The sequence below is a fragment of the Lycium barbarum genome, chromosome 4 (genome assembly GCF_019175385.1).
Source record: "Lycium barbarum isolate Lr01 chromosome 4, ASM1917538v2, whole genome shotgun sequence".
NCBI lineage: Eukaryota > Viridiplantae > Streptophyta > Magnoliopsida > Solanales > Solanaceae > Lycium > Lycium barbarum.
Window position 1 is genome coordinate 138,675,161 of NC_083340.1, and position 20,637 is coordinate 138,695,797.

Here is a 20,637-nt window from a genome sequence, read left to right on the forward strand (position 1 = left end):
ACCGTATCTTGGTCCGTATGTACGTTTCGGGTCACCTGACTTCGGGAGGCCATAATCCTATCATAACTTGGGAATTTGGGAAAACTCAAAGAACGAAAGTTGTAGATAATTGAAATACCTTTCCAACCATAGGTTGTGGGTTCACAGGAGACATAGGGATAGGGAGATATGGACGTTTTAAAACAGAAAAGGTCTCAACCCATTTTCAAGTTGGGTCAACCCATTTCCCCTTAGTATTTAAGGGAAATATTAACCCTAGCAGCCCATTTTTTTCTCCAAATTCAGATTTTAGAGAGAGGAAGTGAGAGAGAAGGGAAAATAGAGAGAGAAGGGAAACTAGAGAGAGAAAGTAGAGAATCAACCAAGTTTAAGGCCCCGAATCCCAAAGCTCGTGAAGGATAAATTGTAGTACAAGTTGTTGTCATCATTTTGAGCTAAAGATCGGACTTGGGGGTGTTGATTTCGTGATTACTACTCTTGAAAGGTAATGTTTCTACTCCCTAATCATTTATGGTTATGAATTGATGAATTCTTGGGAGAATAATAATTGGGATTGTTGAAGAGTAGTATATGAACTATGCTAGAGTTGTTGGATTGTTGACTTGGGATTGTTGTATTCATATGGATGATGTAGAATGATGTTAATTACATCTAATTGAGATTGTAGTGTTAGCTAGAAGTAAAAGAATGGGGATTTGGTGAAGAAAACACCATTAATGAGGGTTATAGAGCTTCATGCCCACTAAGTGTTTGATAAAATGCTTAGATGAACAAAACATGGATATTGTTGCTAATATAGAATCCCTATGACTTGTATTGCTATAGATTGAAGTTGAAGGGGTTGAAGGACATTGTGATACGCTCAAAAGCGGGAAGTTAAGGTATGTAGAACTTCCATCCACATGTGGGAATCTCTACGTTCGTCCCCATGATCTGTTTCGTAAAACTCTATGAAGTTCAAATCCTAGGGCATTAAATCCAACATATTGGTAGCCCGTAATTATGTATGTATGTACACGAATTTCGTATCTATGTTCGTTATTGTATTCCTAATCTTCCATTATTGATATTAGGAATCCTAGCTTAATCCATGAATCATGAATTCCTCCTCATGTGTTCTCATTATGTTCATATGAAACTTTATGATTTTATCTAGCAAGTTACAAGCATGTTTTCAAGTCAATTATATATATGATTTCGAAATATTCTTATTACTCATGAATCAAGAACATGTTTGCAAGATTTTGACAAGTTATCTTATGAAACTATTTTACAAGTTATTTCATGAAAACCATGTACAAGCAAGTTATGATTCATGAAAATCATGTACAAGCAAGTTATGATTCATGAAAACCATGTACAAGCAAGCTATGATTCATGAAAACCATGTACAAGCAAGTTATGATTCATGAACACTATGTACAAGCAAGTTATGATTCATGATATACCATGGGCAGCAAGTGCCACTATTTTTCATGTTCATGTTTTGGGAGTTGCATTAATTACCAAGGAGGGCTTCAGATAGCCTGAAACTACGTAGCCACCGTAGGATGAGGATCGCTCCACCCATGTCCTGGACGATCTCTCATAATGATTGGATCCTTTCATATTTTATCAAATCTCATGTTCCCTGGCAAGGACTGAGTGTTCTGCTGGCGGGACGCAAGCACCAGACCATGGATCGGTTATAAGTTATTGCTCTCCCTACTTATCATGTTTTACTCATGTTATATATATATATATATGTACTCATGCTCATGCTCATGTTCATGTCCAAGTTTTCAGTTCTTATCATGTTATTCCATGTCCCATGTTGTTTCTTCCGGTTGCTTTACATACCAGTACATTCAATGTGCTGACGTCCCATTTTTATTGCCCGGGGGCCTGCATTTCACGATGCAGGTACTGATATACAGGACGACAAATCTGCTCAGTAGGACAACATTCGTATCAGCTTATTGGTGAGCCCCATCTCATTCAGGGTTTAGTCAACTTTTATCTTATGATTAGTTATGCATCTAAAGGTATGCTGGGGGCCTTGTCCCAGTAAGTATGTTTTCCAGTCAGACTCATGATAGAGGTTTCATAGACTAGACAAGTCAGTTATGTTATGTCAGACATTCGAAGTCGTATAGCCATTTTGGCTCACTCATGTTTAAACAAGTATTGTATTAAGTATTATGACTTACCATATTTTATAAAGGCTCATCATGCATTCACATTATAATTCCGCTCATGTATGCCTCATGATAGTTCAGCAAGCCATGTGGTTCGCTCGGTAACATGCAGTCAGGCACCGAGTGCCGTGTTACGTCCAGGCCATGTTTCGGGGCGTGACAAAGCTTGGTATCAGAGCCTAGGTTCAAGTGTCTTAGGGAGTCTATGAAACCGTGTCCAGTGGGGTCACTTTTATATGTGTGTGCGCGCCACACATATAAACAGTTGACCACCAAGACATTCAGGATTGTCTCATTTCTTTCTACTCTAGATCGTGCCATGAAGCTTAGAGCAATAAGAAACTTATCTTCCTCTCGAATTACGTTTGTTTCGAATGCGCAGGAGATGAACAGAAAATTCAAGGTCCAAGTAAGAATGTTTACCCATAGGGGGTACAATTGTGCAGTACTTACTGGTAACAAATGAGACTTCAAGTGCTATTGAAAGTGGAATACAATGCAAGTTGCCCGAGAATGGATGTAGTGGAATAAATGGTATGTTGAATGATAATGATGTTCTTGAGAAAGGAGAATGGAATACAACAGGAAAAAGGTAAATCATGGAGGATCTCAAGGGAGTGGTGCTAGACAGTTTTCTACCGGAGGTCATCAGGACCTACTCCATTTGCAGTTAAAGATTGAAAGGGAAAATAAACAGGAAAGTGTAACAGGTACAGTTTGAGTTGGACATATGAGGTAAGTTCATCATTTTTATACTGTTGTCGAAATTGGGAGCCATGTGTGGCTAAGATATGATATGATATATGTATATATGTTGGCCTTGTGAGGCATTGTTGGTATTTCCTGCGTGCAGGTTTTGGGATAGTAAGAAATACAGAGGAAACTCTGCCAAAATTTTCCTAGAAATAGAAGGATAATAAGATATAAGTTCGTAATATGTCTGGAAAAGCCATGTCAATAGTAATGACAAGAGTTGACTAAGTTACGAGTACGGCTGACCTTGAGAAATATAATTTGATTTCCTATTCAGATGAACACCTTGAGTAGGTGACAGTTCGGATACATCCGAATGTGAGTTAGAAACCAAGGGCTTAAGTTAAGTTCAGAGTAGAGTGATTAGTGGAAGAAGAAATCAGCTAAGCCGTAAAACAGCAAACTACAGAAGAATAGCCTTTAAGAGTTGTCAAAAAGGGGTTGTCCTAATATTTACAGTGTGAGCAGAGTTAAGTCGTTAAGATGGAGTATGTCAGTTATGAATACAGTAGCAACCCGTTCATGTAAGTAAATTTAATTTTTCCCCATGAGAAATTGCTCAGATGTGAGTCAAAAAAAAAATCGTCAGTGTTGTAGAGTACAAAGAAATTACAGAAGATAAGGAATGTTAATTGCAATCCCATCAGAATAGAAGAATTTATAAGTATAAGATGTTAGCCTTGGTCTAGGGGGGGGATGCATAAATCGCTAGTAAGTCCAGCGAGATAATTGAAGACCTGAATGGTTAGTATGAGACATAAAGAACCTCAGTTCAGTTAAGTTGGCATAATGAGATAGTCTCTATGAGGAATATGCCTCATCTTAGAGGAAATCCGAAGTGAGTAGAATGATCGTCGAACGAATCGTGTCAAGTTCAATTACTATCGATTAGGCGATCACAGAAAAGCTATGAGATCATGCCCAGTTATGTGTCATAAGGGTAGTGCCATTGCACAAGACTCTAATCTCTAAGGTGCTCGTAAAAGACTTAGCGTACAACCGTATTATGAGTATTTTAGGAAGTACAACTCATGATTTAGGCAGACAAGAGAACTAAGGTGAAAGAATTTCACTACTTCTCCAAGCTAGGAATTCGACTTTCAGACTCCGAAGTGGGTGGAGTTATTGCCCAGAACATGGCATTCCTGCTTGGTCATTTAAGTTAGAGAGAAGCAGTTTGGTGATTCCTACTTGCTGCAGATGAAAGAGGGGATTCACGAATAGAAAGCCTTAGCTTTTGAACAGGAGAGAGATAATGGTACCTTGAGGTATCGAGGCAGATTATGCGTTCCAGATGTTGATGGACTCAGAGAGAGAATTATGTCAGAAGCTCACAATTCCAGGTATTCCATTTACCCAGGTTCCACTAAGGTGTATCATGATATCAAGGAGATTTACTGGTGGAACGATATGAAGAAGGATGTGGCAGATTTTGTAGCTAAGTGCCCGAATTGTCAGCAGGTGAAAGCCGAACACCAGAGGCCTGGTGACTTGACTCAGAATGTTGATATTCCTGTCTGGAAATGGAAAATGATCAATATGGGCTTTGTATCAGGTCCACCTCGTTCAGCTAGGAGGCATGATTTAATTTCGGTGATTGTGGACAGACTTACGAAGTCAGCGCACTTCTTGCCAGTTAAGACCACAGATTGAACAAGAAGATTATGCCAAGTCATATGTTAATGAAATTTCCGGATTGTATAGGACCCTAGTGTCCATTATTTCAGATTTTGGTGCTTAGTTCACAGCGAACTTCTGAAAATCCTTTCAGAAAGGATTTGGGTACGGAGGTGAACCTTAGCACAACTTTTCATCCTCAGACAAATGGTCAGACAAATACGCTATTCAGATCTCATGTTATGATATTCATGTTAGTTCAATACTCAGATATTTATGTCAGCTTAGTACTCAGGTATCAGTCCAGTACTCACGTATTCATGCCAGCCCAGTATTCAGTTAGCTCAGTATTCAGTCAGCCAGTCTTCAGTCAGTTCAATAGACATTCAATTTAGTATCTCAGCAGTTTAGTAGTCATGTATTCATTCATTTCAGTAACCATGTGTCCTTGATTTCAATGGTAATTGGGATGACCACCTGCCTCTTATTGAGTTTACTTACAAAAATAACTACCATGCTAGTATTGGGATAACACTGTTGGAAACCCTTTTAAGCAAAAGGTGTAGATCACCAATTGGTTGATTCGAAGTTGGTGAAGCAGAGTTGTTAAGATCAGATTTGGGTTACTAGGTTATAGAGAAAGTTAAGTTAATACAGGAGTGTTTGAAAATGGCTCAGGGTCACCAGAAGTCTTACACAGATGTGAGGCGAAGGGACTTAAAATTTTCAGTAGATGATTGGGTGTTCCTTAAAGTCTCACCCATGAAGGGTGTCATGAGATTTGGCAAGAAAGGCAAACTCAGCCCCAAATATATTGGACCGTACAGAATTCTATGAAAGGTCGGGCTAGTATCTTATGAACTTGAGTTGTCACAAGGTTTGACTGTTGTATGTCCCGTGTTTCACGTGTCCAAATTGATGAAGTGTGTAGGAGACCTGTCGTTGGTTGTTCCTACTGATACTATAACAGTTAAGGATAGTTTGACGTATGAGGAGATCCCCATAGCCATTATTGACCGTCAGATTCGCAAGTTGAGGACTAAGGAAGTAGCCTCAGTGAAAGTCCTGTGGAGGAGTCAGAAAGTTAAGAAAGCTACATGGGAGGCCGAGGAAGATATGAAATCCATGTACCCGCACTTGTTTCAGCCCGCAGAAGAGATTTATGATGAAACACCAAGATTTTGAGGTATGTAAGCTTTCTTTTCATGCTTTTGGTCGTGTGTGGCCAATTTATAATGCTATTGTGATGTAGCCCTGTGAGGCAATGATATTATGGGCTGTTGTGACAGGTTGGTAGTGCCATATTACAGGGGAAACTCTGGCGAAATTTTTGTAGAATCCTGAATGTTATCATTTAAGGACGTATGTTCCAACAGAGGGGGAGAATGTTACACCTAGGAAATTTCTCCGTTAGCATACCGCAAATAGACCCACGAAGGGTATGACGTATACGACATGTTGATGAGTAAGGAGTAATATTTAATGATTCTAAATGAGATTTCAAAGACATTTGAGGTAGGAGACGAAAGTTGTTAAGGAAAGCAAGGTATATGTTATGTGTCGGGCAAGAATTACGAGTATCGACATAATGATGGCTTAATGACATTTTGTAGAAGAGTTATAATGTCCCTTATGTATTCATTCCTCACGTTTCACGCTCAAGTTCATGTATTCGCTATTCATGTCCATGTTTAGGCACTGACGCTTTCATGAAACTATGTCATGTCAGTTTCCATGCCCCATGTCATGTTATGTCTCATGTTCCATGCTCATGTCAGCTATCCAGTGCCCATGTTCATGTCTCGTTATTCACGTTTCCATGTAACCATGTCATGTTAGTTCAGTCTCCATGTTTCATGTCAAGTTTCCTTCATGTTCATGTAGTCAAGCCTTGTCCAGACATATTCTTAACCATGACCCATCATTCGAGGACGAATGATCCCAAGGGGGAGATATTGTAACACCCCGCATCTTGGAACTGAGTTTAAGCTCATATTATTAGAGTTCTAGTGGAAACATTGAAGGTTTGAACGTTTTGCGAAAATGGTTGATAGGCCTAGTTCGGGCAGCAATAACTCCTTGATCGGTTTGGAATTTTAGAAGGTACTATCAATGAAGTTGTAGTACGTAGAAATACCTTTCTAACGATATAAGGACCAAGCCAATCAGAGATCGGAGCAAGGAGATATGATCGTCTCAATATGGCTAATAGTAAGGCACTTGAAATCCTATAGAAACGGCTAAGTTTTTGATACGTCTGCCTTCCAGTCAATTTTCATGAAACTCCGTTGAGAATTGGAGAATCCTTCCTTGATGAAATTTGTATCCCTTTGAAATATCTTTCCAACGGTATCTTACGGGGGTCAAACGGACATCTGTGCAAAGCGTTATGCCCATTTGACTGAAGCATGTTCGCTGGAAATTCTGCCAGCGTAACGGTGACGTTACGGACCGTAACACGTGTTACGGGCCGTAACAGTGGACCGTAACGTGCCGCAAAATTTCCAGAACCTCACTGGAAATTTTCACCAAGTTACGGTCCGTACCTCGTGTTACGGGACCGTAACAGTGACCGTATCTTGGTCCGTATGTACGTTTCGGGTCACCTGACTTCGGGAGGCCATAACCCTATCATAACTTGGGAATATGGGAAAACTCAAAGAACTAAAGTTGTAGATAATTGAAATACCTTTCCAACCATAGGTTGTGGGTTCACAGGAGACGTCGGGATAGGGAGATATGGACGTTTTAAGACAGAAAGGTCTCAACCCATTTTCAAGTTGGGTCAACCCATTTCCCCTTAGTATTTAAGGGAAATATTAACCCTAGCAGCCCATTTTTTTCTCCAAATTCAGATTTTAGAGAGAGGAAGTGAGAGAGAAGGGAAACTAGAGAGAGAAAGTAGAGAATCAACCAAGTTTAAGGCCCCGAATCCCAAAGCTCGTGAAGGATAAATTGTAGTACAAGTTGTTGTCGTCATTTTGAGCTAAAGATCGGACTTGAGGGTGTTGATTTCGTGATTACTACTCTTGAAAGGTAATGTTTCTACTCCCTAATCATTTATGGTTGTGAATTGATGAATTCTTGGGAGAATAATAATTGGGATTGTTGAAGAGTAGTATATGAACTATGCTAGAGTTGTTGGATTGTTGACTTGGGATTGTTGTATTCATATGGATGATGTAGAATGATGTTAATTACATCTAATTGAGATTGTAGTGTTAGCTAGAAGTAAAAGAATGGGGATTTGGTGAAGAAAACACCATTAATGAGGGTTATAGAGCTTCATGCCCACTAAGTGTTTGATAAAATGCTTAGATGAACAAAACATGGATATTGTTGCTAATATAGAATCCCTCTGACTTGTATTGCTATAGATTGAAGTTGAAGGGGTTGAAGGACATTGTGATACGCTCAAAAGCAGGAAGTTAAGGTATGTAGAACTTCCATCCACATGTGGGAATCTCTACGTTCTTCCCCATGATCCGTTTCGTAAAAATCTATGAAGTTCAAATCCTAGGGCATTAAATCCAACATATTGGTAGCCCGTAATTATGTATGTATGTACACGAATTTCGTATCTATGTTCGTTATTGTATTCCTAATCTTCCATTATTGATATTAGGAATCCTAGCTTAATCCATGAATCATGAATTCCTCCTCATGTGTTCTCATTATGTTCATATGAAACTTTATGATTTTATCTAGCAAGTTACAAGCATGTTTTCAAGTCAATTATATATATGATTTCGAAATATTCTTATTACTCATGAATCAAGAACATGTTTGCAAGATTTTGACAAGTTATCTTATGAAACTATTTTACAAGTTATTTCATGAAAACCATGTACAAGCAAGTTATGATTCATGAAAATCATGTACAAGCAAGTTATGATTCATGAAAACCATGTACAAGCAAGCTATGATTCATGAAAACCATGTACAAGCAAGTTATGATTCATGAACACTATGTACAAGCAAGTTATGATTCATGATATACCATGGGCAGCAAGTGCCACTATTTTTCATGTTCATGTTTTGGGAGTTGCATTAATTACCGAGGAGGGCTTCAGATAGCCTGAAACTACGTAGCCACCGTAGGATGAGGATCGCTCCACCCATGTCCTGGACGATCTCTCATAATGATTGGATCCTTTCATATTTTATCAAATCTCATGTTCCCTGGCAAGGACTGAGTGTTCTGCTGGCGGGACGCAAGCACCAGACCATGGATCGGTTATAAGTTATTGCTCTCCCTACTTATCATGTTTTACTCATGTTATATATATATATATGTACTCATGCTCATGCTCATGTTCATGTCCAAGTTTTTAGTTCTTATCATGTTATTCCATGTCCCATGTTGTTTCTTCCGGTTGCTTTACATACCAGTACATTCAATGTGCTGACGTCCCCTTTTTATTGCCCGGGGGCCTGCATTTCACGATGCAGGTACTGATATACAGGACGACACATCTGCTCAGTAGGACAACATTCGTATCAGCTTATTGGTGAGCCTCATCTCATTCGGGGTTTAGTCAACTTTTATCTTATGATTAGTTATGCATCTAAAGGTATGCTGGGGGCCTTGTCCCAGTAAGTATGTTTTCCAGTCAGACTCATGATAGAGGTTTCATAGACTAGACAAGTCAGTTATGTTATGTCAGACATTCGGAGTCGTATAGCCATTTTGGCTCACTCATGTTTAAACAAGTATTGTATTAAGTATTATGACTTACCATATTTTATAAAGGCTCATCATGCATTCACATTATAATTCCGCTCATGTATGCCTCATGATAGTTCAGCAAGCCATGTGGTTCGCTCGGTAACATGCAGTCAGGCACCGAGTGCCGTGTTACGTCCAGGCCATGGTTCGGGGCGTGACACAAACAGTCCATTAGAAGTATATCAAGATCGATACCCATGATCATACACTTTATCTGACAGGGACACAACCTTGGTTCTTTTTACCTATATATTTACAACTTTAAATTTCCAGTCATTTTAAATTAGTCCACAAACCAAATCAACTATAAAACCCTTTTTTTGGAATACACCAGGACCGCAAGATTAGTATAATACTTGTTTAGTAAACATTTCACACCATATTCTCTGTGGGATTCGACTCCAACCTCGTTGGGTTACTATATTTGACAACGTCCGTGTTATACCATTATAGGTGTAATTTGAGCGTATCACCACCACCACTAACCACATCTGCCATGACAACCACCACCACCATTGTCAACTAAAAATTACCATCGCCAATCACCAGCTACCACCATCAACCACCTCTACCATCACAACCACCACTGGAAACCACCACCACTATCAACCACAACTGTCAATTACTACCACACCTACCACCTCTATCACTATAATAATTATATCCATAATCACCACCACCGTCGTCACCGTCGCCACCACTACTATCAGCTACTACTATCAAAGGTCAATCCCTACTACCAACCACTTCCACCATCACACTATCACCGCCGTCAACTACCACACTATGACCAACACATCGTCAACCACCACACAGTTTTCAGCCACCATCACCAACACTACCAACTACTAACATGCATCAACCAACTCCACCATCACAACCATCGTCACCACTATCAACCGCCACCATCGCGTCAGTCACTACAAGACCAATCCTGCACCTTCACCATCACAATTATCACCACCGCCATTAATCAGCCACTAACACCAACTTCACCACCACCACTACTACAATCATCTCCACATCACTAGAGAAGATAATTATATAACATTTTTTTAAAATAATAATTATATCATTTTTTTTCAAATAATAATTTCTTTTATGAACTTATTTTTTTTAATATTTAGTTACTTTTTATTTGACTTGTATATTTATTATGTTTATAAATAAATTATGCACATTCAGATGTTGAAAAACAAAGAGTCCTAATTATTCAGTGTTCAATTCTAGAGACAACATTTTAATCATTAAGATTTAGACATCTTAATCTTAATGAAAACAAATGAGGCCTAAGTCTATTTGTTTTGTTTTCCACTCGGTGTCCTGTATTGGGGCCTGACAAAATTCATATTCACCACAAAAAACTTATATTGAAGGGTAAAGTGCTCCCTAGCAAAGGCGAATTCGTACCTAACATGGCTTCAACCTGATGAAATTTACAATTAAGATTGAAGGAGTAGTTACTATTTCACCACAATTCTTGTTGCCAATCATATAAGTCTATTGGGAATTCTTTTTGCAACAAATGCACAATATAGGCCACATAAACGATTATATATACAATAGAAAGAAAAAGAAAGATGAACATAAGATATAACGATGCACCATAAAAAACGGTCACACATTTTTGCCAAAATTATTTATCTAGACATGGTAAAATAAAAATATTATATATAGGATTTAAGTTATATATACACGGTGTGAATAATTTTCTTATACTACCAATTCAGTTTAACCGGCTATAACATGTTAATACTCTATATTCCAATTACATATTCAGCTTGCTATGAAGACTTACCTAGTGTTGAAAGTCAACTTATAATTCTAAAGCCTTTGTGCTTCATCTTCTAAAACTGGAACTGTTTCAGTTCTTGATGTGCCTGAATGATTCTTACCAGGCTGCTAGAAGTCAAATACTGCTAATGAGTCCCATGCCTTTTGTGAATTAAGCCTATTCTATGGCTGTAAGTGATGAGAGCCAAAAATCAGTGGCGAACCATGCAGATGTGTTAGGTCCTATTCCAAATATGATGTCAAACATGATTGACACTGCACTGTATAATAGGAATTATAATCATAACAATGAGTATACAAGGAATGGTGCTGGCAATCAGACTGGTGGCATGTCAAGATTTAAAAAGAATTACAATCTGATATGTGATTTCTTCAAATTGAAGGGACACACTAAAGAAAACTGCTACAAACTAGTTGGTTACCCACAAGTCTCTAAGTTCAAGAAGAGAAATGCGAACAATGCAGCATATAATGTTCAATCTGAGGAGTGACATAAACTTGGGATAAGGTGGTCAAATGCAACATGAAGGATTTGAGTATGGTCAGTCTTCAAGACATGGTGCAAGGTCACAAATGAATCACCTATCTCAATCTCAGCCGAATCAAGTAGAAGGATCCATCAAATTCAACTGTTCATATAGCCAATACTGCAGGTAACAATGCAGGTCTCAACATTGCTTTAACAACTTCTAATATATATCAAAAGTGGATAGTGGACTCAGGAGCCACTAACAACATGGTGTCTGACTTAAGCATGTTTGACAAACAGTCTATATACAAATCAGTAGTACCCAAGAAGGTGTGTTTTCCTAATGGTAACATTTCTTAGGTAACACATATAGGTGCAAGTACCTTATCAACAGGGGAACACTGTCACTAATGTGTTTCACTTACCACAATTCAAATTTCAACTTGTTGTCAGTGGCAAAACTAACTAGGGAGTTGAATTGTGACTTTTTTTGTGTTGAAGAAGCTTTACAATGGGAAGGTGACAGCGATTGGTAGACAAGAAGATGGATTATACATTCTAAGCAATAGTTCAATTACTACTGATAAACAACTCTCATTCCTAGAAAAAATTTCTGATTCTGTTAATTATGCTTCTAGTACTAGTATAGATGTAGTCAGTTGGCATATAAGACTTGGACATGCCTCCACTACTGTTCTAAATAAGATATTACATGTAAAAGCAAGTGACATTTATGATAATGTGAATAAATGCACCATTTGTCCTAGTGCAAAACAAGCAAGATTGTCAATTCCAATTAGTACTATTAAAAGCAGTACAAGTTTTGAACTATTGCATATGGATCTTTGGGGACCATGCAAAGATGCTACTTTTGATGGAAACAAGTATTTTCTAACTATAGTAGATGATTACTCTAGGATGACATGGGTGTTTTTACTGAATTTACATCAGATGTATGCATTGTCATTAAGGATTTCCTAACCTATGTGCATATTCAGTTTGATAATATGATTAAGACTGTTAGGACAGATAATGAAACAGAATTTGTGAATGCCATTTGTACAAACTTGTTTCAATCTCTGGGAATTATACATCAGAGAACCTGTGCTTGTACACCTCAGCAAAATGGTGTAGCTGAGAGAAAGCACATATTAGAAGTCACAAGGGCCATGAGATTTCAAGCACACATACCTATCAAATTTTGGGATATGTGTGTCAATGCTGTTGTGTATATAATAAACAGGTTGCCTAGTATTGTAATTGGGAACAAAATACCTTATGAAAAACTGCATAAAAGAAAACCATCTCTAATTCACCTAAGAATCCTAGGGTGTTTATGTTATGCAAAGATTCTAAATGAAACTGATAAGTTACAACCAAGAGCTAAACCAACTGTTCACATGGGATATGCTGAAGCACAAAAGGGGTATGTACTTTTTGATATGATAAACAATAGTTTTTTGGTCAACAAAGATGTGATTTTCAAGGAAGAGGTGTTTCCATTCAAAGTACAGACACAGAAACATACACCTATATTCACAAACAATCAGCATGATCTAGTTGATTTGGATCCAATGATGAGTGAATAACCTTGTTCAACAGCAATACCAGTGCAACCTACTCCAGTTCAACCAAGTGCTATACAGTAGACTGACTTACAACATGACTTACACTTACATGATCATCTAGAAATGGAAGTGCCACAAGTACCTCAGGAAATAGAAGTACCACAAGACTTGGCTCCTGAAGTTCCGTTAGTGGAGCAAATTCCTGAAGTTGCACCAGATATACCACCTCATGTGGTTCAACAAGTTGACAAACAGTCAGGAAGAGAAAGAAGACCACCTATACGGGTGAAAGATTTCATTTCTCTCAATGTTCATGATACACCATATGCCATCTCCAAGTTCCTATCATATGAGAAAATCTCACCATCATACCAGATCTATTTAGCCAATAGGTCTGCAATTATTGAGCCTAGAATTTTTTCTGAAGCTGCTAAAGATCCTAGATAGAAAGAAGCTATGGAAGCAGAAACTTCTGCACTGCAAAATAACCATACATGGGATGTAGTTCCTCTCCCTCAAGGCAAGAAGCCAATAGGCTGCAAATGGATATACAAGGTGAAATACAAGTCTACAGGAGAAGTTAAAAGACTAAAAGCTAGGTTGGTTGCAAAGGGGTACAACCAACAAGAAGGTATAGATTACTAAGAAACTGTCACGACCCGACTAGGGGGCCATGACGGGTACCCGGAGCTGACTACCGAGCACCACTTATACTGCTAGTTATCATAATTATTCTGACTTTATCTATTGCTCCACACTTCTAGTCGTAAGGAAAACCATTTACAATTTCAAACACATTTAAAATTTAAAAAAGTCAGAATAAGTATGACATTCTTAAAATAAGAAAATATGACATTCTTTTTTGGGACATGTTAAAAAGAAAAATATGTCACATAAATTGAGGCAGAAGGAGTAATTAGTTACCAGTGAAACAGCGTCACAAGCAGCTAAGGCTAAAATATCAGAGCAAGAGATCGTGCCAGGACACTCTTTCTCTAAAGCAGATTTAGCAGCATCAATCACTTGGAATCCTCTTAGACTTTGATTCGGAATTGCATCTTTCTCAACTTGATTTCCATTTGTTGAATTAAGTAGTACTGAACCATCACATCCCTGCGACAACAAAGAGACAAAAAAGGTCCTTTTGTCACACCCCAATCCTGATAGGGCATGATGGGCACCCGACCCTTACTTAGAGCCGAGCGAACCCACTGGTTCTCGTTATACTCATAATCTCACAGGACTCTTAAGTCATGAAATGAAATGCATAATGAAAGCTTCTCGAAAAAAAAACATTCTTTTCGTCTTTCTCGAATCAAATAAAATCTGTAATCATGTGAATCTGTAAAGTAATGCATAATGATACATCGGCTTAAATAGCCTCTTACAAGAATGACATACTATATACGTGACTTTGTCTGCAAAGTCTCTAACATAAATCAATATACCGTAACATAGATACTCTGACTCGGCAACACTCCGGAAAGAAATGGAGCTCGCCAATCCAGCTGGAACATCTTCTAGCAATATCCTCTACTCATCTGTATACACCTGCGCGGCATGAAACGCAACGCCCACAAGAAGAGGCGTCAGTACGAATAATGTACTGAGTATGTAAGGCATGAGTAACAACATAACATCGATATGAAAAGTAACAAGGAATAAGAAAGATAACCTGTACATCTGAATGTCTCGTAGGGCGGATGTCATGCATGCTCAACCTTTTAAAAAAAAACATTTCTATACATATACATAGTAACATGCCTGGCCATTAAGGCGCGGTGTCATATATAATATCATGCCCGGCCATCAAGGCTCGGTGTTATCATTATTAGCCTGCATCCAGGCCTCCCGCGTCCGGGGCAATATCATAACATGCCCACTGCAGTAGTGTACACATCTACGTGCCTGCCCGGCCGACTATAGCGCGGCGCGGTGTGAGAAAATACATACATATATATATAAAGCATGCATGAGAGCCAAGTAAAAGCTATGAGTACATCGGAGTGACGTAAGGTCGGTAACCTCCGATTATATTATGGAATAACCATCGTCGCTTTGTCTCACCTTGAAGGAAAAATTATTATAAGGTGAGACCAACAACAATGAATAAAATTAAGAAAGGTCAAAAGATAGCTCAATATTCTCCTATCGTCATTGAAATCATAAACTTGGAACCTTTGAACATAAAATCATTCTCATCATAGTCATCATAATAATGTAAAGCTGATGTACATGGAAATCTCTTATGAATAAAATCATCTCATAAAAGCATTGATCTCATAACTTGAGACTTTTAGCCATAACATCATCATCATCATAATCATCATAGAAAATATCCTCATTTTTGACATCATCATTATCATCATAAAAACATGCTCATCGCTGTTATCATAAGAGCTCACAGAATCATAAATCTCTGGTTAGGTAATACGAACATTTTGAAAAACATTCATGAATTATTAGGAAGGGGTTATGCCTTGGAATCATGAAAATCTAACTTTTGGAAATAAGGAGGCTGTGAACACATTTATGGAGTTATAATCATAGGAGTCATGCCTTGAAAGAAGGGACGAGCCTTAACATACCTGAAGGATAATTTCTCGACTTCCAACTTACTTCTTGTCTTGCAATTCACTGAAGATTATTCGTAGCCTCGTAATCTACATATACAACCATTCATATTATTATTAGAATCATCATCATACGCTCGTCTCGAAACTTTAATTAAAATCCTTTCAGATTCTGTCAAATTCGGGTAGCATCTCCCCTGTTTATATGCCTAGCCCGAAATAATTATATCAACAACCAATCAACAACAACAATACCAACATCATCAATACCATTATCCATACCAACATACTTCCTAAAACATCCCACACGGTGTTTCCTAAATTTCTCAACTAACCAACTTGTGATACGACTATTTAATAACTTTATTTCTGTAAAGAAGCCGAAATTAATACCAACAACATCAATAACAACATCCTACAAGATAAATATACGTATTTTCATCCAAATTTCTCTTCAACCCTCAATCCATAAATCAACAACATCAACACAACAAACCATAACCTCTATTCTTGAAATTATTCCTTAATTCATATTGATAGAGAAAGAGATTCAACAATTCATACCTTATTTTTATGAAGGTATCAAAATATTCAACATTTACTTGTTCCCAAGCCAACTCCAACACCAAACGAAATTATAATCGCGTCTACGCGTTGCCCGGACTTCGATTGGTATTTCGTAGCTTGAATTTTTGCTCAAAATCCTCAATTTTAAGTGGCATAAGATCCCTCTCCTTTGCTGAATTTTCTGGAATTTTATAGAGAGTTTTGATGAATTAAAATGGGGTTTTAACCCCTTTTATAGTGGGTTGGGCCGCAGTAGTGTAGCAGTACTGTAGCGGCCCTGTTTCTGCATCGACAGCTCAGTTTGTAACGTCTATAATTCTCTACTCCGATATCCTATCGACGAGCGGTTTGTTGCATTATAAACTAGACTCGGCGAACTTCAGTTTGGGCTTTTGTTTCATCTCAAAACTCCTAATATACTAGGAGATATGCCCTTCCAAAGTTGACTAAAAATCTACCCAACATTTCTCAAATTTTCGTCGAACTTATTTTCTTCAATTTGCTTGACCTCGAAACCTTCTGAAACTCTTCATACATGATATTTATCATTTATTATACATGATAATGGCCATATTCTTGTGTTTCAAAATAGTCTTTCCTGATTACGACTTACGAGATCGTAATTCGTCCTTTTACTTCGTTGTTACATAATTCCCATGGCTTGTACCTTCCAAATCGTCATGGGACGTCTCCGACATTCCATTACTACGGTGATGTACGTGTCATGCTCATGCTCTGAAAATGCGGGGTGTAACACTTTAATTGCATTGTGTTGTGATAAGTTAGTCCAAAAATACTCTTAACATGATGTGATATTATTAGTCCAAAGATACTCTTAACATAATGTGATAGCATTCTTTTGGGTAAGGCTATACGATTTCCCCCCAAAAGCCTCAAACCGTTAAATATTTGACTCTATAACAGTCTGTTACATTAAATATTTGACTTTTTTGCGAGACTCTGTACCAGTCTCTTAGGATAGCGGACATAATTTATCCCTCCCTAGCCTTGTTTGGTAAAAGGCAATTGTTTAGTAGTGCGAGTATTCTACACCTTATATATAGCTTCTCAATCTTTTCAACTATCAATGTGGGAATTTGTTCGCACCTAACAATTCGACATGAAAAAATCAAATAAAAAAAAAAGGGATGAAAAAAACAAGGCATTACCCTAACAAAACAATCATGAAGATGCATTCTCAATAATGGAGCAGCCAGAGTAGGAGCAATAGAAATGTAGTGCTTTGTTGTTTCTTTCACAATTGCCTCCACATTTGGACATGTTTTCCTATAGAATCCAACTTCCACGCCTGGTGAATTAGCAACCTCCAAGACCAAAAAAAGTTGAACAATGAGAAATGAAAGAAATTTTGATGTTGCCATTATATATTATCTTTCTTAACCAAATTTCTCTGTTCTTATTGGCTTGAAGAGATGATTGGAGAACACAAATTCATGGCCTTTAAATAGGAATTAAGCAGATGGTGATATCAATCCTTTGATTTGTTAAAAGGGCAGAGCTGGTACTGGAAACTTGATTTTAATATTTAGCAGTTAGCACCTTCTCAGCTAAGTAATTTTTTATTGTTAGTTCTTGTTGCGAATATATACAAAATGGACCAATCACCAGAAAAAAAAAACAATAAGAAATCAAATTAAACGGGAAAATACATTGAAGAGCTTTAATAATAAATTATGCTACTGTTGCGTGGTTGATTTGTTAAATCTTCCTAACAGAATATCAAGTGCAAGAATATTATAAGTGCAGAAGTCAGAGATGAGTTGGTCCAAAGTTTTTTTAAAAAAAAAAAAAAAAATTAAAAATCGCCCAAAGGTAAACGAAAAACTGCAAAGATTTAGAGCCTGTTCGAACAGTTCTCTACCCATCAAATTTTTCAGAAACATACTCTTAGAGACTGTTCGAAATTAAAGACATCTTATATCAAAAGTTACGTGTTAAAAACTTATTTGTCTAGCTAAGTAATTCTGAAAGGATCTTTTATGTATTATTTTCAAATGTTCTATATATGAAATAAATATCTTTGTGAAAAGACATAAACTAAAAATAAAAGAGAGTGACAAATTAATTGATCTTTTTAATCATCTTTTAGTGGGCTGGAGGAGGAAGATGGAACTCTTTTCTTTAACTTCGTTTTCTCTTGGAGAAAATTTTGCTTTTTATAATAATAATAAACTATTTTGGGACTTCAGTTGTGCAGATGAAAGTGACAATTTTATTTTTTCTGAAACATAGGGATCGAAAAATAGATTAGAAAGAAATTAATGTGTGACATCTCCTATAGGCTCGATATTAAGTATACCGAATATTGTTCATGTTTAGTAGTGTTGACCTTTCTATAAGTTATTGCTTTCAAATGCATTAGGAGAATCTACTCACGCCCTCGGCCCCTTTCAAACAAAGGTGGCAAAATTCAGATTCGCCCAAAAATGTTCTATATCAACGCTCCCTAACAAAGACGATTATGTATCCAATATAGCTCGAACCTGAAACCTAAGATTAAGGATAAAAAGGTACTTACCACTTCACCACAACTCTTAACAGTAATGTATAAAGCTATTGGGCATTTGTTGCGACAAATGCACAATATTGACCACAAAAACGACTACACAATACAAAGATAAAGAAAGATGAACATAAGATTTGATGAGGCTCGAACAAAAACAGCACACAATTATGGCCAAAATTATATTTACAAAGACCTGCATGGCAAAATACAAGGAGTGTGTGTATATATATATGAGATTTAAGTTATATACACATAGTATAGGATTTAAGTTATATACACATAGAATGAAGAATTCTTTAATTTGTTTACATCATCGGTTTAATTTAATTAGTTGATTTTAACAAGTTCCCCACTTGTGAGACTACAGTGATAACTGGTATGTTGTTGTTATTGTTGTTGTTGTCGTTGTTGTTGATTATAACAAGTTAATACTCTATTTTCCGAATAACCATATTAGGCTTGCTAGTTGCTATAATGATTTAACTTATTATTGTAAGTCAACTTAACCTGGTGATGTACAAATTATGCAAAAAAGGAAAAGACAAATAGCGCTCAAGATTGACACCACAAAAAAGGGAGTATCGTAGAGGAGTTCTAGAATTACACTTCCTTTGAGCTGAAGTTTGGAAAAAATTAAGATTACGATAATCAACTAAAATACAGATTTAAGTTAACAATGCGTGAAGTGTAGAGTTGTATAATAAAGTTCATGGTTTAAGTTAATTTTAAATATTTTAAGATAAGTTATCGATATAAGGAACGCAATGTTTAGGTAGTGCATATTGATAGAGTTGTGTTGGTATGTTATTCCTTTACTTGTCTGCTATTTTATATTTAATTTTTGCATAGTTAAATACCAATGGGGAATACAGCTACATACAGTGGCGGAGTCAGGATTTTAATTAAGGGGGTTCAAAGATATAAAAAAGTAGAGAAACGAAGAAGCCAAGGGGATTTAACATACATCTACTATATATATACATAAAAAATAATTTGCACTTTGTATATACAGTGTAATTTTTCACCGAAGGAGGTTCGGATGTTCCCCTTGGTCCTTACTAGCTCCGCCCCTAACTATATATCCAGTTTTCGAAAGGGCACAATTACTGAAGGGAGAAAAAAAGAGCACAACTTATGGAGCTAGAAAATTTATATGAGTTGATTTGAAAAAATATAACATATATTATATAAAGGATTAAAATTAGTGATCTAAAATAATTTTTGAATTTCCCTTATTACTACATGAGTAGGATCTCATTCAACAATCATATATAACCAAAAAGCGTCATTTTTTCTCTATTTACATAGCACAAGTTGTCAATAAAAGGATTTAATTGTGCGAAGATGAACAAGGAGTTGTCAGATGCCAGATTTAATTACCATCACCAACAACAATGCCAGATTTAATTGTCCGGATGACATTATTTATTGAGCGAATTTTTCTTTCGGCTTTCCCATTTTGAGAGGATGTATGAGGACATGAAAGACGGAAAGACATCCCATTGGAGGCACAAAATTTTCCGAATTGACCATTATCATATTCCCTTCCATTATCGCATTGGACATTTTTAATATGACGTTCAAATTGAGTAAGAATGTGGGCCTTAAAATCTATAAATTTCGAGTAAACATCAGATTTTCTAGCCAGAGGGAAAGTCCACAAATAGTTGGTAAAATCATCCAAGAACAAAACATAATAACGATGTCCCATAGAACTCAAAATGGGAGAAGTCCACAAATCACTATGAATAATGTCAAACGGAAATAAAGTTTCGGAAACAGAACTAGCAAAGGGCAACTTAACATGTTTACCAAGAACGCAAGAATGACAAATACTAGATGAACTAGAACTATTACATTCAA

At 37.0% G+C, this 20,637-nt stretch overlaps 1 protein-coding gene across 1 annotated transcript; it reads right to left on the reverse strand.

Moving 5' to 3' along the window:
- Window positions 1–13,561: 13,561 nt before the first annotated feature.
- LOC132637897 (peroxidase 27-like) lies at window positions 13,562–17,629 on the reverse strand. Its single transcript, XM_060354915.1, has 3 exons — window positions 17,417–17,629; window positions 14,032–14,220; window positions 13,562–13,675 (listed from the first exon to the last, which is right to left on the reverse strand). The coding sequence occupies exons 1-3, from the start codon at window positions 17,627–17,629 to the stop codon at window positions 13,562–13,564; spliced, it is 516 nt and encodes a 171-aa protein (XP_060210898.1).
- Between the last annotated feature and the right edge of the window lie 3,008 nt (window positions 17,630–20,637).

Excerpts from the sequence above, each read along its gene's own strand:
- LOC132637897 (XM_060354915.1), bottom strand. The coding sequence starts at position 17,629 with ATGGCAACATCAAAATTTCTTTCATTTCTCATTGTTCAACTTTTTTTG. Across the intron at positions 14,221-17,416 it reads TTCATGATTGTTTTGTTAGG|GGATGTGATGGTTCAGTACT; the intron begins GTAATGCCTTGT and ends TTGTTGTCGCAG. Across the intron at positions 13,676-14,031 it reads CTTGTGACGCTGTTTCACTG|ACTTGTATTTCACCTTGTAT; the intron begins GTAACTAATTAC and ends CTTCTCCTGTAG.